Source organism: Hypanus sabinus, chromosome 6 (assembly GCF_030144855.1).
Source record: "Hypanus sabinus isolate sHypSab1 chromosome 6, sHypSab1.hap1, whole genome shotgun sequence".
NCBI classification, from domain to species: domain Eukaryota; kingdom Metazoa; phylum Chordata; class Chondrichthyes; order Myliobatiformes; family Dasyatidae; genus Hypanus; species Hypanus sabinus.
In genome coordinates, this window is record NC_082711.1 from 101,168,125 (window position 1) to 101,192,514 (window position 24,390).

Below are 24,390 nucleotides of genomic sequence, written 5' to 3' on the forward strand. Positions count from 1 at the left end.
TGCTGTTCAGGAGGCTTTAAACAAATGTAGCAGGGGGATGGGAACAAGTGCAGAGAGACAGAGGGGTATAAAATGAGGGTAGAAGCAAAAAGTAGTAAGGTGAAAAGTAAAAGTGGCAGGCAGGCAAATCCGGGGCAAAAAGCATAAAGGACCACTTTTCAACATAATTGTATAAGGGCTAAGAGTGTTGTAAATACAAGCCTGAAGGCTTTGTGTGTCAATGCGAGGAGCATTTGTAACAAGGTGGATGAATTGAATGTGCAGATAGTTATTAACGAATATGATATATTTGGGATCACAGAGACATGGCTCCAGGGTGACCAAGGATGGGAGCTCAACATCCAGGGATATTCAATATTCAGGAGGGATAGACAGGAAAGAAAAGGAGGTGGGGTAGCATTGCTGGTTAGTGAGGAGATTAACACAACAGAAAGGAAGGACATTAACCTGGAGGATGTGGAATTGATATGGGTAGAGCTGCATAACACTAAGGGGCAGAAAACACTGGTGGGAGTTGTGTACAGGCCACCTAACAGTAGTAGTGAGGTTGGGGATGGCATTAAACAAGAATTTAGAAATGCATGCAATAAAAGAACAGTAGTTAAAATGGGTGTCTTCAATCTACATATAGATTGGGTGAACCAAATTGGTAAGGGTGCTGAGGAAGAGGATTTCTCGGAATGTATGCGGGATGGTTTTCTGAACCAACATGTCGAGGAACCAACTAGAGAGCAGGCCATTCTAGATTGGGTATTGAGCAATGAGGAAGGGTTAGTTAGCAATCTTGTCGTGCGAGGTCCCTTGGGTAAGAGTGACCATAATATGGTGGAATTCTTCATTAAGATGGAGAGTGACATAGTTAATTCAGAAACAAAGGTTCGGAACTTAAAGAAGGATAACTTTGAAGGTATGAGATGTGAATTAGCTAAAATAGATTGGCAAATGATACTTAAAGGGTTGATGGTGGATATGCAATGGCAAGCATTTAAAGATCACATGGATGAACTGCAACAATTGTTCATCCCAGTTTGGCAAAAGAATAAACCAGGGAAGGTAGTGCACCCGTGGCTGACAAGGGAAATTAGGGATAGTATCAAGTCCAAAGAAGAAACACATAAATTAGCAAAAAAAAGCGGTACACCTGAGGACTGGGAGAAATTCAGGGATCAGCAGAGGAGGAAAAAGGGCTTAACTAGGAAAGGGAAAAAAAAGATTATGAGAGAAAGCTGGCAGGGAACATAAAAACTGACTGTAAAAGCTTTTATAGATACGTGAAAAGAAAAAGATTGGTCAAGACAAATGTAGGTCCTTTACAGTCAGAAACAGTTGAATTGATCATAGGGAACAAAGACATGGCAGACCAATTGAATAACTACTTTGGTTCTGTCTTCACTAAGGAGGACATAAATAATCTTCCAGAAATAGTAAGGGACTGAGGGTCTAGTGAGATGGAGAAACTGAGGGAAATACATGTTAGTAGGGAAGTGGTGTTAGGTAAATTGAAGGGATTAAAGGCAGATAAATCCCCAGGGCCAGATGGTCTGCATCCCAGAGTGCTTAAGGAAGTAGCCCAAGAAATAGTGGATGTGTTAGTGATAACTTATCAAAAGTCCTTAGATTCTGGATTAGTTCTGAGGATTGGAGGGTGGCTAATGTAGCCCCACTTTTCAAAAAAGGAGGGAGAGAAAAGCCAGGGAATTATAGACTGGTTAGTCTGACATTGGTGGTGGGGAAAATGCTGGAGTCGGTTATCAAAGATGTGATAACAGCACATTTGGAAAGAGGAGAAATCATCGGACAAAGTCAGCATGGATTTGTGAAAGGAAAATCATGTCTGACGAATCTTATAGAATTTTTTGAAGATATAACTAGTAGAGTGGATGGGGAGAGCCAGTGGATGTGGTATATTTAGATTTTCAAAAGGCTTTTGACAAGGTCCCACACAGGAGATTAGTGTGCTAACTTAAAGCACACGGCATTGGGGGACCTTTTCAGAATGGCAGGCAGTGACTTGTGGGGTACTGCAAGGCTCAGTGCTGGGACCCCAGTTGTTTACAATATATATTAATGATTTAAATGAGGGAATTAAATGCAGCATCTCCAAGTTTGCGGATGACACGACGCTGGGCGGCAGTGTTAGCTGTGAGGAGGATGCTAAGAGGATGCAGGGTGACTTGGATAGGTTAGCTGAGTGAGCAAATTCATGGCGGATGCAATTTAATGCGGATAAATGTGAGGTTATCCACTTTGGTTGCAAGAACAGGAAAACAGATTATTATCTGAACGGTGGCCGATTAGGAAAAGCGGAGATGCAACGAGACCTGGGTGTCATTTTACATCAGTCATTGAAGGTGGGCATGCAGGTACAGCAGGCAGTGAAAAAGGCAAATGGTATGTTGGCATACAGGAGCAGGGAGGTTCTACTGCAGTTGTACAAGGCCTTGGTGAGACCGCATCTAGAATATTGTGAGCAGTTTTGGTCCCCTATCTGAGGAAAGACATTCTTGCCATAGAGGTAGTACAGAGAAGGTTCACCAGATTGATTCCTGGGATGGCAGGACTTCCATATGAAGAAAGATTGGATCAACTAGGCTTATACTAACTGGCATTTAGAAGATTGAGGGGGCAATCTTATTGAAATATATAAAATTCTAAACGGATTGGACAGACTAGATGCAGGAAGATTGTTTCCGATGTTGGGGAAGTCCAAAACGAGGGGTCACAGTTTAAGGATAAAGGGGAAGCCTTTTAGGACTGAGATGAGGAAAAACTTCTTCACACAGAGAGTGGTGAACCTGTGGAATTCTCTGCCACAGGAAACAGTTGAGGCAGGTTCATTGGCTATATTTAAGAGGAAGTTAGATATGGCCCTTGTGGCTAAAGGGATCGGGGGTATGGAGAGAAAGCAGGTATAGGGTTCGGAGTTGGATGAACAGCCATGATCATACTGAATGGCAGTGCAGGCTCGAAGGGCCAAATGGCCTACTCCTGTACCTACTTTCTATGTTTCTATGTTTCGAACATTACCTCATGGCTCTGGAATTCAATTAACAGTTGATGAATGCCAATACACCATACGCCTTTTTAACAACACTGTCAACCTGCATAGCAGCTTTGAGTGTCCTATCGACACGGACCCCAAGATCTCTCAGATCCTCCACACTGCCAAGAGTCTTACCATTAATATTATATTGTCTTCAAATTTGACCTACCATAATGAACCCACACTTCTCTGGGTTGAAGTCCATCTGCCACTTCTCAGCCCAAGTTCCTGCCTAATAGTATCATATTTCTCCCAACCCCAATTAAATGTTTTTCCTCATTGTTTGCTCCTATCCCTCTCCAGCGCTATGGTTAATGATATGGAGTTGTGGTCACTACCTCCAAAATGCTCTCTCACTGAGAGATCTGACACCTGACCAGGTTCATTTCCTATTACCAGATCAAATATAGCCTTTCCTCTTGTTGGCCTATCTACCTTCCTGAGCACACCTAACAAACTTCACCCCATCTAAACCCCTTGCACTAATATGAAGTCAATCAATATTAGGAAAGTTAAAATCCCCCCTCACAACCACCCTATTATTATTCCAGAATCTGCCTCCCTATCTGCTCCTCGATATCCCTGTTACTATTGTGGAGGGGTCTATATAAACACCCAGTAGAGTTATTGCCCCTTTCCTGTTTCTGACTTCTACCCACGCTGACTCAGTAGACAATCCCTCCATGATATCCTCCTTTTGTGCAGCCGTGACACTATCCCTAATTAGCAATGTCACGCCCCCACCTCTTTTGCCTTCCTCTCTGTTCTTTTTGAATCATCTAAAGCCTGGCACACTCAGCAGCCATTCCTGCTCCTGCGACATCCAAGTCTCTGTAATGACCACAACATCAAGGTTCCACATATTGATCCGTGCTCTAAGTTCGCCTGCCTTGTTTATGACACTGCTTGCATTAAAATAGATATCTCAAACCATTAAGCTGAGTGCACCTTTGCCCTTTCATCTGCCTATCCTTCCTCACAATCTCCCTACAAGCTGTCTCTACTTGTGTGCAAACTTCCCCATCCTCTGCCTCTTCACTTCGGTTCCCACACCTCTGCAAATCTAGTTTAAACCCTCCCCGATAGAATTAGCAAAGGTCCCCGCCAGGATGTTGGTCCCCCTGGGATTCAAGTGCAACCCGTCCTTTTTGTACAAGTCACACCTGCCCCAAAAGAGGTCCCAATGATCCAGAACTCTGAATCCCTGCCCCCTGCTCCAATTCCTCAGCCACGCATGTATCCTCCACCTCATTCTATTCCTATATTCACTGTCACATGGCACAGGCAGTAATCCTGAGATTACTCCCTTTGCAGTCCTGCTTCTCAAATTCCTTCCTAACTCCCTGTGGTCTCTTTTCAGGACCACTTCCCTATTTCTACCTATGTCATTGGTACCAATATGTACCTCGACCTATTCTCCATCTCACTGCAGGATGTAGTTGACGTAATCTGAAACATCCTGGACCCTGACACCTGCGAGGCAAACTACCATCCGAGTTTCTTTCCTGCGTCCGCAGAATTGCCTGTCTGACCCCCTAACTATAGAGTCCCCTATCACTACTGCCTTTCTTTCCCTTTCCCTACCCTTCTGAGCTACAGGACTGGACTCGGTCAAGATGAAGTCACACTCAGGTTGGAGGAACAACACCTTATATACCGGCTGGGTAGCCTCCAACCTGATGGCATGAACATTGACTTCTCTAACTTCTGTTAATGCCCCTCCTCCCCTTCTTACCCCATCCCTGACATATTTAGTTGTTTGCCTGTTCTCCATCTCCCTCTGGTGCTCCCCTCCTCCTTTCTTTCTCCCGAGGCCTCCCGTCCCATGATCCTTTCCCTTCTCTAGCTCTGTATCACTTTCGCCAATCACCTTTCCAGCTCTTAGCTTCATCCCACCCCCTCTGGTCTTCTCCTAACATTTGGCATTTCCCCCTCCCCCTGCTACTTTCAAATCTCTTAGTATCTCTCCTTTCAGTTAGTCCAGATGAAGGGTCTCGACAGGGGCCTAGGTTCCTGAGCTTTTCAATCCAAACTGTAGGAATGATTGCATTAAACACTGAGCTGTAGTCAATAAACAGCATCCTGGCAGGTATTTGTATTGTCCAGGTGATCCAAGACTGTGAGAAGAGTTAGAAATGAACATTTTGCTCAATATTTCAACGTTTTTACTGAATCGAACATTTTATGATCAAGTGTCAACCATTTTATCTGCTGCGGCAGTTTGGGCCATCATCTTGCTAGTGGTGTACAACTCGTCTCAGGTCTGTGTCAAACCGGCTCTAGACAGACTGAGTGACATAATCAACAAGCATGGAACAGCCCATCCCAATGCCTTCCCCATTATTTTAGGGGTATTAACCAGGCCAGTTTGAAAAAAATCTCTCAATAATTATTACTAACAAATCATTGTAGTATCAGAGTAAATAACACACTGGACCGCTGTTACACCACAATCAAGAGAGTTCACCGTGTTATTCCACACCCACACTATGGAAAGTCTGCTCACTTGACTGTACTTCCACTCGCTGAGTATAGGCAGCACTGAAGACTGCAGCACCAGTAGTGAGGACCAAGAAGGTATGGACAAGGGAGGAGCAAGAGCACTTACAAGACTGCTGTGAATCGGTGTACTGAACTGTATTCAGGGATTCATCTTCGAGTCTGAGTGAGTTCACCTGTCACTGACTTCGTTAAAGCCTGTGTGGATGAGTGTGTGCCTAGAACATACTGTACACACCCAAATCAAAAGCTGTGGATGAACCTGGTGGTTCACAGTCTGCCAAGTGCTAGATCTGTGGCATTCAAGTCTGGTGACCCAGGTCTGCACAAGAAAACCAGGTACGATTTGCAGATGGCTATTTCAAGAGCAATGAAACAACTCCGAACGAGCTTGGAGGCCGTTTTGGATGCACGCCAACTCTGCCAGGGTTTGCAGCCAATTACTTCCTGCAAAGCAAAACCTAACATCGTAAATAGCAGAGATGCTTCAGCTCTAGATGAACTGAACACCCTCTATGCACACTTTGAAAGGGAGGAAATGCCACAGGTATGAGGATCCAGTGACCCTGTGATCTCTGTCAGGCTGCCTGTTGAGAGGGAGAACCATTGCAAGGTGACAGGCCTCAATGGAGTACCTGGCAGGGCTCTGATAACGTGCCAACCAACTGGCAGGGGTGTTCAAAGACATTTTCAATCTCTGATTGCTAGTCAGACTTGCAAAGGGCATCAATTATACTAGTGCCCAAGAAGATTAGGGTGAGCTGCCTTAACAACTATCGCCCAGTAGCACTCAAATCTACAGTAAGGAAGTATTTCAGAGGTTGGTTATGTCTAGAATTAACTTCTGTCTCAGGAAGGATCTGGACCCCCTGTGACTTGCCTACTGCCACAATAGATCTACAGTTGCCCATCTGTTTGTTCCAGCTTCCCCTGACTGGTATCTGCCCTGTGGAGTCTCATTACCTTTCTTGCTCCAGGGTCATCCCACTATTTTCACCTGCGGCCTGTCCCACAGAGTTCCCAATTGGCCTAGGCTCTGACTCACCCTTTTCCGTACAGAAAGGTCAACCCAAACTAATCTCTGATCCTTCTTAAAGCCAACAGAGGCTCTGATTGCCATACACTCTCCCCAGTCACACAACCTGAGTCCCTGATGCCAATTACCAGTAAAATTCTGCTTGGTGAGTTGACCTTACCACATATCTTAAATGAACTTACAGCCAATGGAGTTCTCCACAATGCCAACACCTACACATTTTCTGGACATAGGTACAGCTCCGGTTTGTAGCTGTTTGTTGGTAAAATTTGGTACACCTACTTAGTAGAGTGTAAGTTTGCAGTGGAAAAGCATTATAGAAAATAGCTGTCAAGTCTTTCCAACAAGCATAGAGAACAGATATTAGGACAGATTAAGATCTCTACAAAACTGCAGAGTTAAAATGGGAAGCTGTCTCCATCTAAAAGGTGTCCATCTCGACTTTTAAACAGAGAATGCATGTATTGGAACTAGATTAAGAGAGGTAAGTGTAACAAGGCATTTCAACTGCTAGCACCCCTTTTTGTACCAGGCTGGCAACGAAGGCCAAAATGGAATTGAGGGTTGGAAATCCTTCCAGTATCGTTTACCAAATATATTGTTTACATGACTTGTTATTGCATGTCTACTATCCGATCCTAAATTAGAAAAGAAGGATTTTTAAAATACTGAGTTATTTACTTTTAAATGATCAAAATGTTAAGAACATACAGTACATATAAGAGAACTTGGCACTTCTTGTAACATATTTTATGATTGATAACTTGCTGATGGAGTTTTTACTGGCTCTAGTTGGAGAATGGGGTTGAGAGGGACAATAAATCAGCAATGATCAAATGGTGGAGCAGATTTGATGGGCTAAATGGCCTAATTCTGCTCCTCTGTCTTATGGTCGAATGGAACACTAACTATTAAATTGTCCCATTATTCAATTGTCATTTTATTTGGCAGTAGTACAAACTCTTCAACTTGTGAGGTCCAAATATTATCCATGTATATAAACTAAAATTAGCATATCAATAACATATGAATATGTTGATTTAGGTGCATTCTTCATGAAGCAGGAAATTTTAGAAAATTAACACCACCCAAGGGATCACATCTGAAACAGCTCGGTCAAGTTCATCTAGCATACTTGCAGCTGTCACTACAAAAGAAACATGACACTCAATCATGTTAACACATTACAGAGTCACTATGTGTATGACCCATTGGATAAAGAGCAATTTGATGGCATTTGAAGGAACCAAATTAAATAATTGCTAGTAACACTGCTGATACTATTTTCATTTACGATTATTGTTCAAAAGCTTTTCACAACTATATTAAGAAATATAAACACCACCACTAATTTTCTTGAAAAAAAGGTGCAAGCTATACAGAAAGCTGTCTCTATTTGATTTAAAATGCAAGACTTCCTTCATTGGTTTTGGATATTTGATTTGGAATTAAGGAAGATTCCTTAATTGTAAATGAAGAAAGATCCCAAGATTTATGTTGATAAACATAATGGTAAAAGATGTTATGAATATAAAAATTGTGTTCAGTTAATCCCATCAACGTTTTGTGCTGAAATCACTTAATTATAATGTTAAATGGTTACTATTTGTGGAGTTATACAGCAGGAAATAGGCCATTTGGCCCATCACATGCATGACAAGCTGTGTGCAATCAAGTATTTTAATTCCACTCCTTGGCTCATGGGTGCCCACCTGGACACTTCTTAAGTGATTCTGCTTCCAACAGTGTCTCCAAAGATATATTCCAGCAATTCACCACTCTCAGGGTGAGAAAGGTTATTCTCAGATCCCTCTACACCTGATTTTCAAACCCCCTCCTATATGCTGATTCATCACCACCTTTGATTTAGCCAGCGACACAGGTGTCATCAGCGGACATAAATACGGCACTGGTGCTGCACTTAGCCTCACAGTCATAAGTATAATGTGACTAGAGCAGTGGTTAAGCACACAGCTTTGTGGTGCACCTGTGCTGATCGTGATTCTGGAGATTTTGCCAATCTGTACTGACTGGGGTTTCCAAGTGAGTAAATTGAGGATCCAATTGCACAAGGAGGTATTGGAGCTTTAGGGGAGCTTCTTTATTAGCTTTGAGGGTCGAGAGAGTTGAATGCAGAACTATAGTCAATGAAGAGCATCTTGTTGCTTTGAGGAGCTTGTGTCCTGGCCCATTTTATTTTGGGAGGGTGTGTGTCCTGGTGGAGTCTTCAGGGCGCTGTCAAGACAAGCTTTTTGCAATGAACTTTTTTAGGTGATTGCTTATCGCACAGTGTGTCTTGGGCATCTGAAACCCAGCAGAGCCCATCCCATTCCAGTTTTTTTTTTTACGAGGTTGAGTTGCTAGCTCAACACTCAACGGATGGAGAACATGCAAGGGAGCCGGCCGGATTCGAACTCGGGACGTCTCGCCCTGAAGTCCAGCGCTGATGCCACTACGCCACCAGTCAGCAACTTCCTGTATGTAAGCTATATTTTCATATCATTTCCTGTGTGGGAAATGTTTTAGATTTGATTCGAAATGCACAGTGGACAGACATCTCCACCCCCTCTATATTTGCCCTTGAAACAGCAACATCTATGGGTCATAAGCTTTTGGTAATATTGGTAAACATTTAGTAGATATATTTTGAAGTTTTTATATTTATCATCTGTCCTCAAGATATTGTTGAACCCACATTTACTCCTGTCCATATGACAGTTATGCATGTGTGTATTACCTTAGTTAACACTGATTTACTAGAATAACAGTATTAATAGATTCAGGCACACGATTCTGTATTGAATTTAACACACATTTTACTGAACTTTCTTCAGTTTCACAAGATCTCATTAAAACCCTGAAGTCAGCTTCCAGCAGCTTTATACATACACATTGAGGGCAATAGAGCTTTTGTGTCCCTGTATATTAATCAGTACAAGCTAACTGGGTATGTAGAGTAAGGAGGAATATATGTTGATCTTTATTGCAGGAAATTTAAATACAAGGGCACCAGTTGTATAGAGCCCTGGCAAGACCACACGTGAAACATTGTACATCTGAAAGATCTGAGAAGTTAGAGGTTTTCTCATTAAACCATACACTATTCTTACAAGGCATGACGGAGTAAATGCTAGCTCATGTTTCTTTCTGGATAAACTCTATAGAAGCAGGAGCCAGAGTTGGCCCTTCAGGGTCATCATTTGGAGAGGAGTGAATATTTGGAATTGTGTACTCAAGAGTATAGAATTCCAAGAATGCTGTGGTGGTGTAATCAGTAGATTCAAGAAACAAATCAGCATATTTAGAATATGAAGGCAAGGGTGGTTAATGCAAGGAAGTGATCAGACATGTATGAAGAACAGTGGAGCAGAAATACAAGCTTATGGACTGCTCCTACTTCTATGTTCTAAATTCTATTAAACAGTTTACCTGGACAGCTTTGTCTAATTCTTGTCCTGATTGCATAAGCAGTAAAAAAAAATCTGCTCAAAGTCATGGGCAGAAGATTTCTTCTTTGTGAACTGGTGTCATTTCTGATTGTCACTTGCTGACAATAACCCAGTCTCCTGATTCAGCACTATGGCTGGCCAGTACTAGTGCACCCCTCATACCATTTCCAAAATCTGATGATGCAGTGGCAATTTCTATCAGCATCTGAAATTTACATTGGTGTTTTATTATTACTGTCTATACACTGTTTCTACCTTTAATTTGTGTATTTTAACTAACCTTTTGTGACTGACAGCAGCCATGAGGGAAAAGGAATTTATCAACATTTCTGGCCAAGACCTTGCAGTAGACATCTCCCTCCCACTGAATCCCCCCCCCCCCCCCCATCAACCACCTGGAACAGAAGGTTATCTATGACAGGAAATTCTGGATTTTCACATTTAGAAACATAGAAAACCTACAGCACAATACAGGCCCTTCAGCCCACAAAGCTGTGCTGAACATGGAGTTATTTCAGAAATTACCTAGAAATTACCTCTCTTTTTCTAAGCTCCATGTACTTATCCAGGAGTCTCTTAAAAGACCCTATCATTTCTGCTTCCACCGTTGTTGCCCGCAGCTCATTCCAAACACTCACCACACTCAGCATAAACAACTTGCCCCTGACATCTCTTTTGTACCTACTTCCAAGCACCTTAAAACTGTGCTCTCTCATGTTAGCCATTTCAGCCCTGGGAAAAAAGCCTCTAACTATCCACACAATCAATGCCTCTCATCATCTTGTACACTTCTATCAGATCAACTCTCATCCTCCACCACTCCAAGGAGAAGAGGCCAAGTTCACTCAGCCTATTCTCATAAGGCATACTCCCAAATCCAGGCAACGTCCTTGTAAATCTCCTCTGCACCCTTTCTATGGCTTTCACATCCTTCCTGTAGTGATGCAACTAGAATTGAGCACAGTACTCCAAGTGGGGTCTGACCAGGGTCCTATGTAGCTGTAACTTTACCTTTCAGCTCTTAAACTCAATGCCACAGTTGATGAAGACCAATAAACCATATGCCTTCTTAACCATAGAGTCAACCTGTGCAGTAGCTTTGAGTGTCCTATGAACTCAGACCCCAAAATCCCTCTGATCCTCCACACTACCAAGAGTCTTACCATTAATACTATATTCTGCCATCATATTTGACCTACTAAGATGAACCACCTCACACTTACCTGGATTGAACTCCTTCTGCCACTTCTCAGCCCAGTTTTGCATCCTATCGATGTCCCACTGTAACCTCCGACAGCCCTCCACCCTATCTACAATCTTTGTCATCAGCAAATTTACTAAACCATCTCTCCACTTCCTCATCCAGGTCATTTATAAAAATCACAAAAAGGGGTACCAGTACAGATTCCTGAGGCACTCCATTGGTCACTGACCTCCATGCAGAATATGACCCATTTACAACCACTCTTTGCCTTCTGTGGGCAAGCCAGTTCTGGATTCCACAAAGCAAGGTCCCCTAGGATCCTATGCCTCGTTACTTTCTCAATAAGGCTTGCATGGGGTACCTTTATCAAATTCCTTGCTGAAATCCATATACACTACATCTACTGCTCTATCTTCAATGTGTTTAGTTACATCCTCAAAAAATTCTATCAGGCTTATAAGGCACAACCTGTCTTTGACAAAGCCATACTGATTATTCCTAATCATATTATGCCTCTCCAAATGTTAATAAGTCCTGCCTCTCAGGATCTTCTCCATCATCTCCCCAACCACTGAAGTAAGACTCACTGGTCTATAATTTCCTGGGCCATCTCTACTCCCTTTCTTGAATAAGAGAATATGTGTATTTAATCACCAGATGTTGTTGTAGAATTCACCCCAATAATCATAAGCATGGTGAGATGCTAGCTGCTGTTTAATCTGGACAATTATAGAAAAATCTCATTTGTAAAACTTCTATTGATAAACAACACTTAAATATTACAATTGGCCCATAACATTGTTGCACAATACTTCCATGAAAAAATGGTTTCATTCATAACCCCACTAAGTCCTGTTATACCTAGTATTATAAGATGCAGTTTGTGTATGCTGTGCTTCAAAATAGCTTTTACATATTACAAAAATGAGACATTTCTGATATTCATATTTTCTAGTAATAAGATACATTATATTTATTAAACTCAAAAGTAGAAGATCCTGTCCTAAAGTACAAACTGGAATAAGGGAAAATGAATAAAATAGGTGAACACAAAAATGAATACAATATTATCTTTCACAAATTATTTTGAAAAGATTTCAAGCCATTCTCCTACACATTTGTTAATGGAAGTCAGCATAGCCAATTGGCAGACAACTTTTCAGTTAGAAATGCTACAAAGCAAGCATGTCAGTAAAGGTGGAAGCAGTTACAAAAAATAAATTGTCAAATGTCCTCCACAACTCCATTTTTCCCTGTAGTTAAATTTGCATTTTATTTCTACTTTAGTAAAGATAAGTTCTGGGAAACAACTTAAAACCACTATTCACTTGTTTGTATGTTTCATCCAGCACATTAGATATTTTGGCAGTAATCATCTGGATGCAATGGAGAAAACAAGGGGATTATCATGGTAATTCATGACCCAAAGATTTATTACAAGTTCAGATCGAGGCCCAGTTGGGAATAGGTATCAAACTGAATACATACAGTAGTAATATTTGCACATATAAATCCATACTCACACACACATATAAAGCCAGCATATTAGTAATATCAAGTAAAATTGCAAAAAAACAAACTTGAGTTAGGTGGATTAGGTGATCACCCTGTTTTAGACCAGTATGCATGTACAATAAAAAATCTTTGTATGCTTTCATTACTTTAAACATTAGGAACATTAATGTTTAATTTGAATGTGATAGTAATTTTCTGAATTTAAATGTAAATTTTAAAGAGCAAATCTGACCCAAAAGAAAAGTGAAACTGAATTGCACATAGTCACATTTCCCTTGTGTTTTCCAAAGCATGGTAAAATGCTTCCTTAATAAAAAGTCATCCTACATGAAAGTTGAACTGGAAATTGTTAAGAATACGACTTAACTAAATTTTTAAAATTGATGACTTTCAGCTGTTCATTCAAGTCCCAGGAGGCATAAATCATAAATCTCAACCACATTCATATTCTAAATCTAAATCATGTTCATCAACCAAGCAATTACATAAACTTTCTCATTCTCCAGAGGTTAAGAACTGATATTGTTTGTATTTCATAATGATTTAAATAAATAATTTATTCCTCTTCATGTCTGGGGAATGCACTGGCCCTTAATATTTCCAAACAATTCACCAAAACGAGCACTCCAGTTAAATGTCTCCAATGCCTTGTAATTGGGCTTTTCATTTTATCAAGAGCATTTTGTAGTTCTTGTAGTACATCTTGGTATCCATCTCCAAACTTTATGCTCCATGTGTAAAGAAAGTCATGTGCAGGTTTCCACATGGTCTAAAAAATAAACAAAGTGTATGAAATTTTTTTGAAGAAATAATAAGTTGCACAATCTATAGCATGGAATTGCAAAAATCAGCATCTCACCTCCTGACCGACTTCTCCACTTCTAGTTCTGTGAGGCGCTTCGTATGCATCTATTTGATGTTTTGAGAGTTTGGCTAGTTTTTCTGCCAACTCCCTCCAACGAACACCGAGCTCCACGGCTGCAGAGAGCATAACAACATCCTGTAGAAGACGAACCACTATCCCTTGGTGATCTAGTTTTAACAATCCCTAAACAAAAGAGTATCAATCAGCAAAATAAGTTAGCACAAAGTTTAAGTCTGTTTATCTTTATGATTTCAATATCAAAAACTTTGTTTATGATCACAACCATTGGTTAGCAAGGAAAGTGTGCATTTAGCTGAAAACATCACAGCAACATAGTCTAATTCCACATTCAAATCAAATTAATTTAGCTTATTGAACGCCAAACAGATTTGTAGAGTTTGGAGGTGGAAAGGAATGCAATTATTAATTTGCATATGGATATTTCTACAGCATGTGTTATCAATCACAGTCTCTTGGGACTCCCCAACCCCTCCCCACCAATATTTTCTCTACAACTGATGCAAACTCACTGGCCTGAGTTTTCTGTCCATTTCTCTCTATTTGTCTATTAGTGCCTGGCTGCATTTATGAGAATGGATCCCAGGTCAGTGCATGCTCCTTATGCAGGATGTGCTAGATGCAGGAGAACTATGGTCTGCTCGATAGGAGCTGCATCCAGGTGCAGCTCCTTACAGAGCGAGCAGGGAACTGGGGTGGGATGACCTTCCCCTCATTCAGAAGGATGTGGAAGTTATAGATTTGCTTCACCACAGTTCCTGGGGTGAGGGAGACAGTGAGCGCAAAAGAAGCGAAAGGGACATTCTGCACACCATAGTTCTCAAGATGTTGGATTGTGCATAATTAGGCTCTTGGCAAGGGCCAACAGGAAGTTAGGTTTAAGTGGAGGGGCAATTATTTGAGTGGACCAGTGCTACAGTGGAGAGTTCAAGCTTTGGCTCAGAGCTTCAGCGAGAAGGCTGTAGGTAGATTTTTTTTCCTCATTACAGAATTAGAGCAGTAGGGATGCCAGGCAGGAGAGTGGAATGCTCCTCTTGCAGGATGTGGAAAGACAGGTGTCCCTGATATCTGCACCTGCAAGGAGTGCATCCAGTTGCAGCTTCTTTCAGGCCACGTTAAGGAAAGGGAGCTGGAACTGGATGAACTCCACCATCAGTAGAAGCTGAGGGGTTTATCAACAGGACACACAGGGAGGTAGTTACACAGCGAACTAGGTGACCATGAGGTCAGGGAAAGGGATAGGCAGCCAGCGCAGAGTGGCCCCGTGTCCAGTGCCCTCACAACCACTTTGGACCTGTTGGGGTTGGGTGAGTGGGGTGAAGAAAGATGACCTAGCAGAGGAAAGCCACAGCAGTTAAGTCTATGTCAGAGTCTGATTTTGTGGCTTAAAAGGGAAGGTGGGAGAAGAGGCTAGCTTTAGTAATAGGGGAGTCACTGGTTAGGGGAAAAGACAGGTAGTTCTGCGGACAAGAACGAGATTCCAGGATGGTACATCACGGATCAAGTCCACAGCATGCTTAAGCAGAGGGTGAGCAGCCAGAGGTTATGCTACATATCAGTATCTAATTCATAGGTAGGAAGGTTGATGAGGTTCTGTAAAGTGAGTTCAGGGAGATAGGTGCTCAGTTAAAGGACAGAATGTCCAGAGATGCCACCCATGCCACGTGCTAGTGAAGCCATAAATAGAAAGATTATACAATCGTACATGTGGCTAAGGAGGCGGTGCAGGAGGGAAGGGTTCAGATTTTTGGATCATTGGGCTCTACTAGGGAAAGTTGGACCTATATTAAAAAAATGCTGTTTGTATCTGAACTGGAGGGGGACAAATATCCTTGCAGAAACATTTACTGGTGCTGCACAGAATCAGAATATCACTGGCATATGTCGTGAAATTCATTAACTTTACGGCAGCAGTGCATGGATCAGCACATGGAATTATGACACCATAGCCATTAAATTGACTTGGTTGCAGGAGGGGGTGGATTGGCAGCTTAAAGCTCCAGGGTTCGGTTGTTTTTGACACAAGAGTGGGAGGGACTAAATGGGGAAGGGTGACATTACTAGTCAGGTCATGGGAGTGCTCAGACAGGAGAACAGGGTAGAACTATAGAATAAGAAAGGGATAACCATGTTAATGAAATTATATTATAGACCACCCAACAGTCTGTGGGATTTAGAGGAGCAAACTTGTAGAGAGATCACAGACTATTGCAAGAAACAGAAGTTTGGGAGAACACAAGTTTAACAAAATCGCCACATCAGAGCACCAATGAGAGTTTATAAAACACACATCTTTCCAAATCAGCAGTTCAGTCCATTCTGTAAATTGAGATTTCTTCTGCTTTGACTGCTGAAACTGGCGTAGCCAGAGAATGCCATGCTTCAATAAAGCATACAATAGACAGGGTCTCTGTTCTCTTCAATAGAGTAGTTTTGCTCTCAGGTCCTCAATTTTGTTCTCCAGTGTCTGCACGTTTTCCAACAAGATCCTGTGTGGAATGTCTCATTTCTCTGTTTAGGCCAGGCTTGGCATTCCACCCCGCTTCAACCCACCTTCTGTCTCATTTTCAGCCATAGCGATAATCCTTAAAGATGGTGTGCCTGATTGGTCAGGTTTCCTCAGCCCATCATTAGCTATGAAGATCATTGAGTCGATTTACCAGTACCAGGAAGTACCATGCTGCAGACTGCAGTGAAATTAATTCCCGAGACGAATAAACTCCTTGGGCTTCCAACCAGGTACAGGTATCGATTATAACTGATATTTTGATGAAAAATTATCTTTTTTTTTTAGGGATGTCACCTGGGCAAGTCTAGTCCTGTGGTATTTATACCCCTGTATTCCATCCTTCTTGATAGGTTACTCCTCATCCAATCAGGTTTCCGCTCTCCTATCTCGTTTACAATCGAATTCTAGTTCCGAATTAGAGCGAGACCTTCGCCTTTGTTAAAATTCTTTTTCTCTAATTTTACTTCAATGGCTTCCTTAACCTGGTGGACCCACAAGCCATTGGCGCGGCACAGTAGTTTTGTGCCATCAAAGTCAATCCTATAGCCATTGCAAAGACAGTGTTCTGCCACTGCAAATTTACCCAGATAACCCAAACGGTTAGACCTCCTGTGCTCCTTGATGCAAGTTTCCACCGTGCACCCTGTCTGGCCAATATGCGCTGTTCTGCATTCACAGGGAATCCTATAAATGCCAACCAACCTGTCACAGGTCATTTTTGACCCGCATAAGCTGTCGCTTGAACTTCCTTATGGGTATTAATCCAGTATTTCTTCAGGACCCTGACGATCCTTACTGAAACCATGGAAATATAGGGAAGACAGGCAGTAGTGATGTGTTCCTCCCCGTTGGTAGGTTTCCTGGTTTTTCCAAAAGAGGGATATTGAAGAGAATTTTTGGAACTATTTCCAGCAACCGGCAGAACATCAATGCTCGCCTGTGCCATCTTGTCCTGCGTCTAACCAATTTTATATAGAGTTTTCCAAGAAGGTTATCAGGAAAGTGGATGAAGGCAAGGTAGTGGATGTTGTATACATAGACTTCAGCAAGGTATTTGACAAAGTCCTGGATGGAAGTTTGGTCAAGAAAATTTAGTCGCATGGCATTCAAAATGTGGTACTAAATTGGATTAGACACTGGCTTCATGAGAGAAGCCACAGAGTGGTAGCAGAATAATTGCCTCTCTGACTGGAGGCTCGTGGCTCATGGTGTGCTACACAAAGCAGTTCTGGGGCTGGTCTGTTGTTTGTCATCTATATCAATGATCTGGATGATAATGTGGTAAGCTGGCCAACATGAGGGCACAGTTTTAAGGTGCTTGGAAGTAGGTACAGAGGAGATGTCAGGGGCAAGTTGTTTTTTTTTAAAAAACGCAAAGGGTGGTGAGTACAAGGGCCGCCAGCGACAGTGGTGGAGGGGAGATACAATAGTGTCTTTTAAGAGACTCTTGGATAGGTACATGGAGCTTAGAAAAATAGAGGGCTATGGGTAACCCTAGGTAATTTCTAAAGTAAGTACACGTTTGGTATAGCACTGTGGGCTGAAGGGCCTGTATTGTGCTGTAGGTTTTCAATGCTCTATGCTTCTATAGAAAAGCAAACATCCCTCTTTCTAGATCAACTTCAGTCTATATGCATGCAAATATTGCAATGAATGTTTTCTTGATAGAGTTTTGAACTCATGTTGGAATGTTACTTTTAAATCAACATAGGTATGTCTGTAATGGAGAATCTTTGTTTGGTGAATATATTCATGGTCCAGGTAGGGTCAACAGTACTGGCACACCCACCACCAAGATCAATTCTCAAATGGAAAATCACGCCCAGTTTGGTTTAACGAAGTACTGACAACAATCAATGTCAAATTGCACATTATCCAACACCATCATTTGTCTAAGAATCTATTCATTTTGTAATACATCTCCAGATTACTCCATATTTGTTTATGTGGCTGAACATATTATATATAAACCTGAACAAATCATAGAAACAAAGTACAATTGATTAATACCCGATATGCAACTTTGGAAGCTGAGAAAGGAAATTTATCACGCTAACCAGAATTAGCTACAGTATCTACAACTAGTCCATAATAATTTTCCAGTCCTCCTTTTAACTTTTGCTTACAAATCAAACAATGCCCTCCTACTTGCCTGTGACTGGATCAAGTGAAATAGAGTACATCAACTGCCACCAATTCATCAAGTCTCATGTCCAAACATCAACACAAAATAAATTATAAACATAACACTGCCGGTTGCAAGAAGTAGAAGATAAACATTTCTTGTTCCAGTATTAACAGTGAACTCATTAAAAAGATGTGAGTACTTCTGTATAAAATTAAGTTTTCTCTTGAACATTGCTCGCTTAAGATGCAGGACCTAGAGTTGCAAATCAAAATACTGCACTTGGAAAGTTATTCTTTAAATCAGAATTGTACAGTAGATAAATGGATCCTTTGGCCTACTACATCTACGCTAACCTTTATACTCACCTTGACTAATCCCACGAGCAGCCTGAATTGGATCCATTTGGCTCTATGACTTGTCCGTTCAAATACTTGCCTAAATGTCCCTTAAACATAGTGATTGTATCACTATCTCCTCTGGCAACAAATTAGTTAGCAACCACTTTTTGAAGGAACTTTCCCCTCAAGTCAGCTTTAAATCTCATTCCTCCCACCTTACATCAATGCTCCCCATTTTTGATACTCTTAGAATGGGAAGAGATTCTGGTTACTTACCTATCGATGCCTCTTATAATTTTATACATGTCATCCAGTCACCCCACCACCTCCTTGGTTCCAAGGAAAGCAAGCCTGCCTATCTAATCTTGCCCCCAAAACTGAAGCCATCTAATCCAGGCTACATCCTGCTGAATCATCTCTAAACTCTCTCTAGTACAAGCATGTTTTTCTTCTGATATAGTGAGCAGTACCATACAGGTGTCCCATTTTTTGAAAGTTCACTTTACAACAACTTGCTGTCACAAAAGACCTACAATAGTACCTGTTTTCGCTAACCAGAGGATTTTCACTTTTACGAAGAAAAGACGCCCGCTTTATACGTGTGTTTACCCCCGAGAAAGACTACAATGACCGTGAAGCCTTGTGTGGGCAGTTGTTTGCGCATGCGTGTACGTGCATACGCATGCATGTATATGCTGACTTTTTTCTCCAAATCCATTTTGGCTTGCTGTCTTTCCGATTCTGATAAGTGAAACTACACGTACCTACAATATTTCTACTTTATATAGGGTGTATATTTATCATATAATTCCTGCTTTTACTATATGTTAGTGTTATCTTAGGTTTTATGTGTTAGTTGGTATGATTTGGTAGGTTATTTTTTGGGTCTGGGAAAGCTGAAAAACTTTTCCCATATAAATTAATGGTAATTGCTTCTTCACTTTACGACATTTTGGTTTACAAATGGTTTCATTGGAACAGTCTACCTTCAGATTGCGGGGGAAACCTGTATACAATTCAGTGTTTCCAATGGTTGCATTCCTTTTCTCTTTTAAAACTTTATTAAAACAAATTTGCTCCAATGAATTGCTTTGGAATGTATTAAATGTTAAGGACTTTTATTATTAAAGAAATCCAGGTTGTTGTGATTGTGATAGACAGATACAGACCAAGACAATGTTTGGAAACTGCAACATGGTTAAAAATCAGTTGAATCCACTCATACATTAATTACCTTTAATTGCTATTTTTGAAATATCTGAAAGGAACTCTGTTCTCATGCAAGCTCATTTTGAAACTTGAACAATCAAGCCTTGTTAATGCAGGTAAAATGCCAATGTTCGGATACTGTTTAAAATCTCAGTACTTGCAAATTTGCTGTTGGCAACTAGTCCATCAGAAGTTTTGCAAATCTTAGAATTTAGCAATTTTCCGAGGTGATACAAAAAGTTCTATTGGAGTATATGGCTTTTCTGGCGGGGAAAATCATCTTGATTAAGAGATATTAACGTTAGATTTCTGATACCAAGCAAATCATAAGGCATTAAGCAAAACATTACTATGGGCACACCAAACTAACCAAATCTTGAGCCTAGACAGGTTCTTCACTTGCATCAAGAACTTAGCACAGAATTCTCTCATATTTATCATCAGATGGTATTTTTCACCAGCTCCGTGATTATTGTGTTTGAAATGCACGGCTACATTATTGCATGAAAAAATTCATCATATATTAAACCAAATTAAACTGTGACACTGAGCAAAATTAAAATATGCACATGTTCAAACACCAACAACTCTAAGACATGAACGAACAGTTTCCTTTCTCAACAATTATCATTCGCAAATTTAGTGTACTGTATATTTTGAAATATACACTAAATTCAGGAAGTGTTTTGTTGGTAAAACAGAGCCCAGCAAAGCCCTAGTGATACAGTAAATAACAGAATATTGAACCCAAAGGTTGCTAGGTCAAAGTAATTTTACTGCATAGTGAACAAATCGCACGGACCGAATAGCATTAATACAAAGTGCAAGAATGCAAAAAGGTTAAAGCTCTCACTCAAAGGATAACCATTCACAGAATTTCAAATCTTTCAGCTCAGAAGTCCATTTGGTCTAATGTCTCTATCAACTCTGTGCAGTCATTTGCCCTCTTCCACAGCCCTGCAAATTCTAACTTCTCAGATACCAATCCAGATTCCTTACAAATTTCATAATTGAATGTGCCTTCATTACCACATCATTGTAGACTTCAATCATTCATTTTTTTAAAAAGATATCCCACATTAATTTAAAGGATAATAGTAGGATAATTACATTCATTTGCAATCATTTCCATTATGGTTACTTAAATATGTCACCATTTAAATCTACTTTCTATTTTCACTAATTCATTTTCAAGCTAATTATCAGCAGAGATACCAACATGACATTATATATCTTTGAGTTAAGGATATCTTAGGGACAAAAAAGCAAGGGTGGAAAGCTAAGACTTCCCAAGGTATTGGTCACATGGCACTGGAGTATTGAGAGCAGTTTTTGGCCTCTTATCTAAGAAATAACGGCACTGGAGAGGATTCAGAGGAGGCTCATGAGAATGATTCTGGGAATGAAACGGGCGAGGAACATTTGATAGCTCTGGGCCTGTATTCACTGGATTTTAGAAGAATGAGGAGAGAGTCTAGGACCAGAGGGCACAGGGGAATTTTTTTTAGCCAGACGGTGGTGAATCTGACAACTCACTGCCACATACAGCTCTGAGTATGCATAAAGCAGAGGTTGATAGGTTCTTGATTAGTAAAAGTGTCAAAAGTTATGGGGAGAAGGCAAGAGAGGGGGGTTGAGAGGGATCATAAATCAACCATGATTGAAATCCAAAGCAGACTCAAGGGGGTAAGTGACCTAACTCTGTTCCTATGTCTTATGGTCTTATCCACCTTCCTCTGACACAAAGATAAGAGAATTAGGAATGGCAGGCTATCTTATCTTTCAGACTCTGTCGCCATTTAATATTATGGCTGATAGACATGTTGGTCTCGATTCCAGTGACCTGACACATCATAACATTTAATTTATTCTGCAGTCCAAAACATCTCTGAACCATGAACATACTACTTAGTGATTCAACAACTCTCTAGTTTTAAATAGGTAATTTTTTATCCTTTGAAATGTTTCTATGAAGTGAATCTTTAACACATCTCGTTACACCAATTGGATGAATGTGAATGCCATTTTCCCACATAACAATGTACCACAAGCAGCAATAAGATTAATAAGCAAACCGGTTATTTTTGTGAATTTGTTTTGGGGGGAAACATTTGGATAGCCACAAAATGCCATATCATGCAACCTTTACCACTGCTTGAACAACGTAAGTATTTCTAATGTACTTCCAATGTAAGTATTTCTATTTCTAATTTCTAATATGCTGCCAGCTACAACGAAGTGACAGACTTATTAAAAATACTTACCAGAACAATTTCATGCAGAAACTTTCTCTTCATCTTGTTACCACCAGCATGGCAGTCTTCTTTTAAGTTCTCCAGTATACATGCAACTCTTTCCGATTCGCTCTCAACTGGAGTCCTGGATATTGTATCCAATGGGAGATTAGTGTATCCAAGCACTTCTGCAAATGGCTTCCAACTAGTAATATTCTCTGTGATGATTTCACGGAGAGACGAATACATATATGTCAATCTTTTCATCGGAATGGTAATTTGATCAAGAAGAATCTTGGTTGTAACCTTCACTTCTGAATAGTCCATGACCTGCTCCTTAGAAATCACCTTCACATTTTTGCAATGCACAAGGCCAATCTTTCCACGCAAGAAACCAACATACCATTCCTTGATCCTGGTTTGACCTATTACTTTGACTTTGTCCAACCCAAGAAGTGCTATAGTGTCACCTTTAAAATATTCCAGCAAGTATTCAATTTTTGGTTGTCTCAATACAGATTTCAGTGCCACTCCATAATTAATAATATTTATCTCTCTGTCCTTAAACACAGGATGCTTGACAGGTGAAGGTTCACATGAAGTGATGTGCGTCAGTGACTCTTTCCGTTTTTGATAACGTCTTTTCATATTTGATTTGCCTGTTGGCATGGGTGTCTGGATACTGAATTGTGTTATAACATCATGGTTGACATCTTTAACCTGAATAACAAGTTGAAATGAATTAACTTCTCCAGCTTTGGACATAGACAACGAGAATGGCTGTCGAATTGTCTTGCCCATTGTTAGCAAAGTTTTATCAATTTGCATGGTCTGATCAGTTTCCTGTACATCATACTTTGTCTCGGTGGGAATAACAGAAATTTGAAGATCTTGTGGTCTCTCTAAATGAAATTGATGTTTTCCCCAAAGTTGAAGAACAACTGGAGGTAAATTTTTATTGTTTCTTTTCATATCTGCAAGTCTCTGTGGGATTTCATTGTGACAAAAGATTGTGCAAACTGCAGTAAAAACTGGATGAATGTATTTGGGGCCATAAACACCAACAGTAATCATTTTGTCAAGATAATCCCATACTGACAATGCTGGAGGCTGAATACATTTTGCTTCAACTGCTGGTACAACATACAGACAAGGACTCAATTTTTCAAGTTTTACTTGCATAACATCTTTGTATATATAAATATTGTGCAATTTCTCAAAAGGGCCCTCTTTAGCATCACTACAAAGACATACAACGTCAGTCATAACTTGACTCATCGGATCAGTTTTCACTTCAGCCGTCACCCTCATTTCTAAAGAAATACAACCTTTAGTGTTGAAATTGCTTAGTTTCATCTCCAGTAATGGCCCAATTGTTGTACAAAAATCATTATTAAGCAACTGAGGTGGTTCAAGCAAGGCCTGTATTGCCAATTCTTGGATTTCACCAGGTGGAACATGACCTTCAGGTACATGGACACTTACATCTGATTCAGGCAAATGAAGTGATCCCCCGTTCTGGTCCATCTTACAGACAATAAGTGTTTCAATAGCCTGAGTCTGTCCCCATCCAGGATTTTGACTTACCATGTCCAAATCAAGGCATGATCTAGTTAATTGTCTATGGTTCAACCATGCCGCTTTGTAAGCTTCTCTGTCATTTTGAAAAGATTCTAAGTTTGGGGCGATAAATTCACTCAATGGACGATTATTCTGAGGAACATCATCTTTGTTTGAAAAATCCAAAATATCTGAAGCACTTTTCCACCTTCCATGCTGCTTTGCAAATGGTCTTCCAATGTAGATCAGATTGTCAACATCCAATTCATCAGCTGAGGAGCCAATGGACTCTGCAGTCCTTGGGTTTTCAAAAACCAGTGCATTCTCATTTAATGCAGATGATGGCTTTACGACATTATCATCACTTTCTTTGGCAATATCATCTAAAAATGGGTTTGATCCTGACAGACCATTCCAAAAAGGATTTGTGCTCTGATTAACAGCGTGGTTAGGCTGGTCAAATACTAGCAAATCCCAGTCTTGTAATAGATTAGATTCTTGTCCTTTTGAAATTCCTGGAAGATTGTTATTTTCTACAGAGGATAAGATTGGAAATAAAATGTAGAAGAAAAACATGAATGAGTAATAAAGTGCCAGATGCCAAAAGAAAAATGTGAATGCAAACAAGACAATCATTTATTTAAAAAAAAACATTAAACCCTAATTCTTTATTACAAAGACTGTATTTTGATCCTTACCCAGGGTACAGAAAGGTAACCACCCTGATCAATCAGGATGAATAGATAATATATATACACACACACACTACACTAATAAATTATG

General features: G+C 40.5%; 1 protein-coding gene and 1 long non-coding RNA gene across 5 annotated transcripts in view; one reads left to right on the plus strand and one right to left on the minus strand.

The window, feature by feature from the left end:
- The window catches only part of LOC132395721 (uncharacterized), a 51,067-nt gene that overhangs the window by 5,321 nt on the left and 21,356 nt on the right, over positions 1-24,390 (plus strand). The gene's annotated exons all lie outside the window — the stretch shown is intronic.
- macc1 (MET transcriptional regulator MACC1) overlaps positions 12,179-24,390 on the minus strand; it is a 46,919-nt gene continuing 34,707 nt past the window's right edge. For all 4 annotated transcript variants that reach the window (XM_059972670.1, XM_059972672.1, XM_059972671.1 and 1 more), the window contains 3 exons: positions 22,078-24,140; positions 13,606-13,794; positions 12,179-13,515 (listed from right to left, as the gene is read on the minus strand). In XM_059972670.1, coding sequence (XP_059828653.1) covers positions 13,303-13,515; positions 13,606-13,794; positions 22,078-24,140 — 2,465 coding nt within the window. In that variant the 3' untranslated portion in view covers positions 12,179-13,302. The remainder of the gene's footprint in view (positions 13,516-13,605; positions 13,795-22,077; positions 24,141-24,390) is intronic.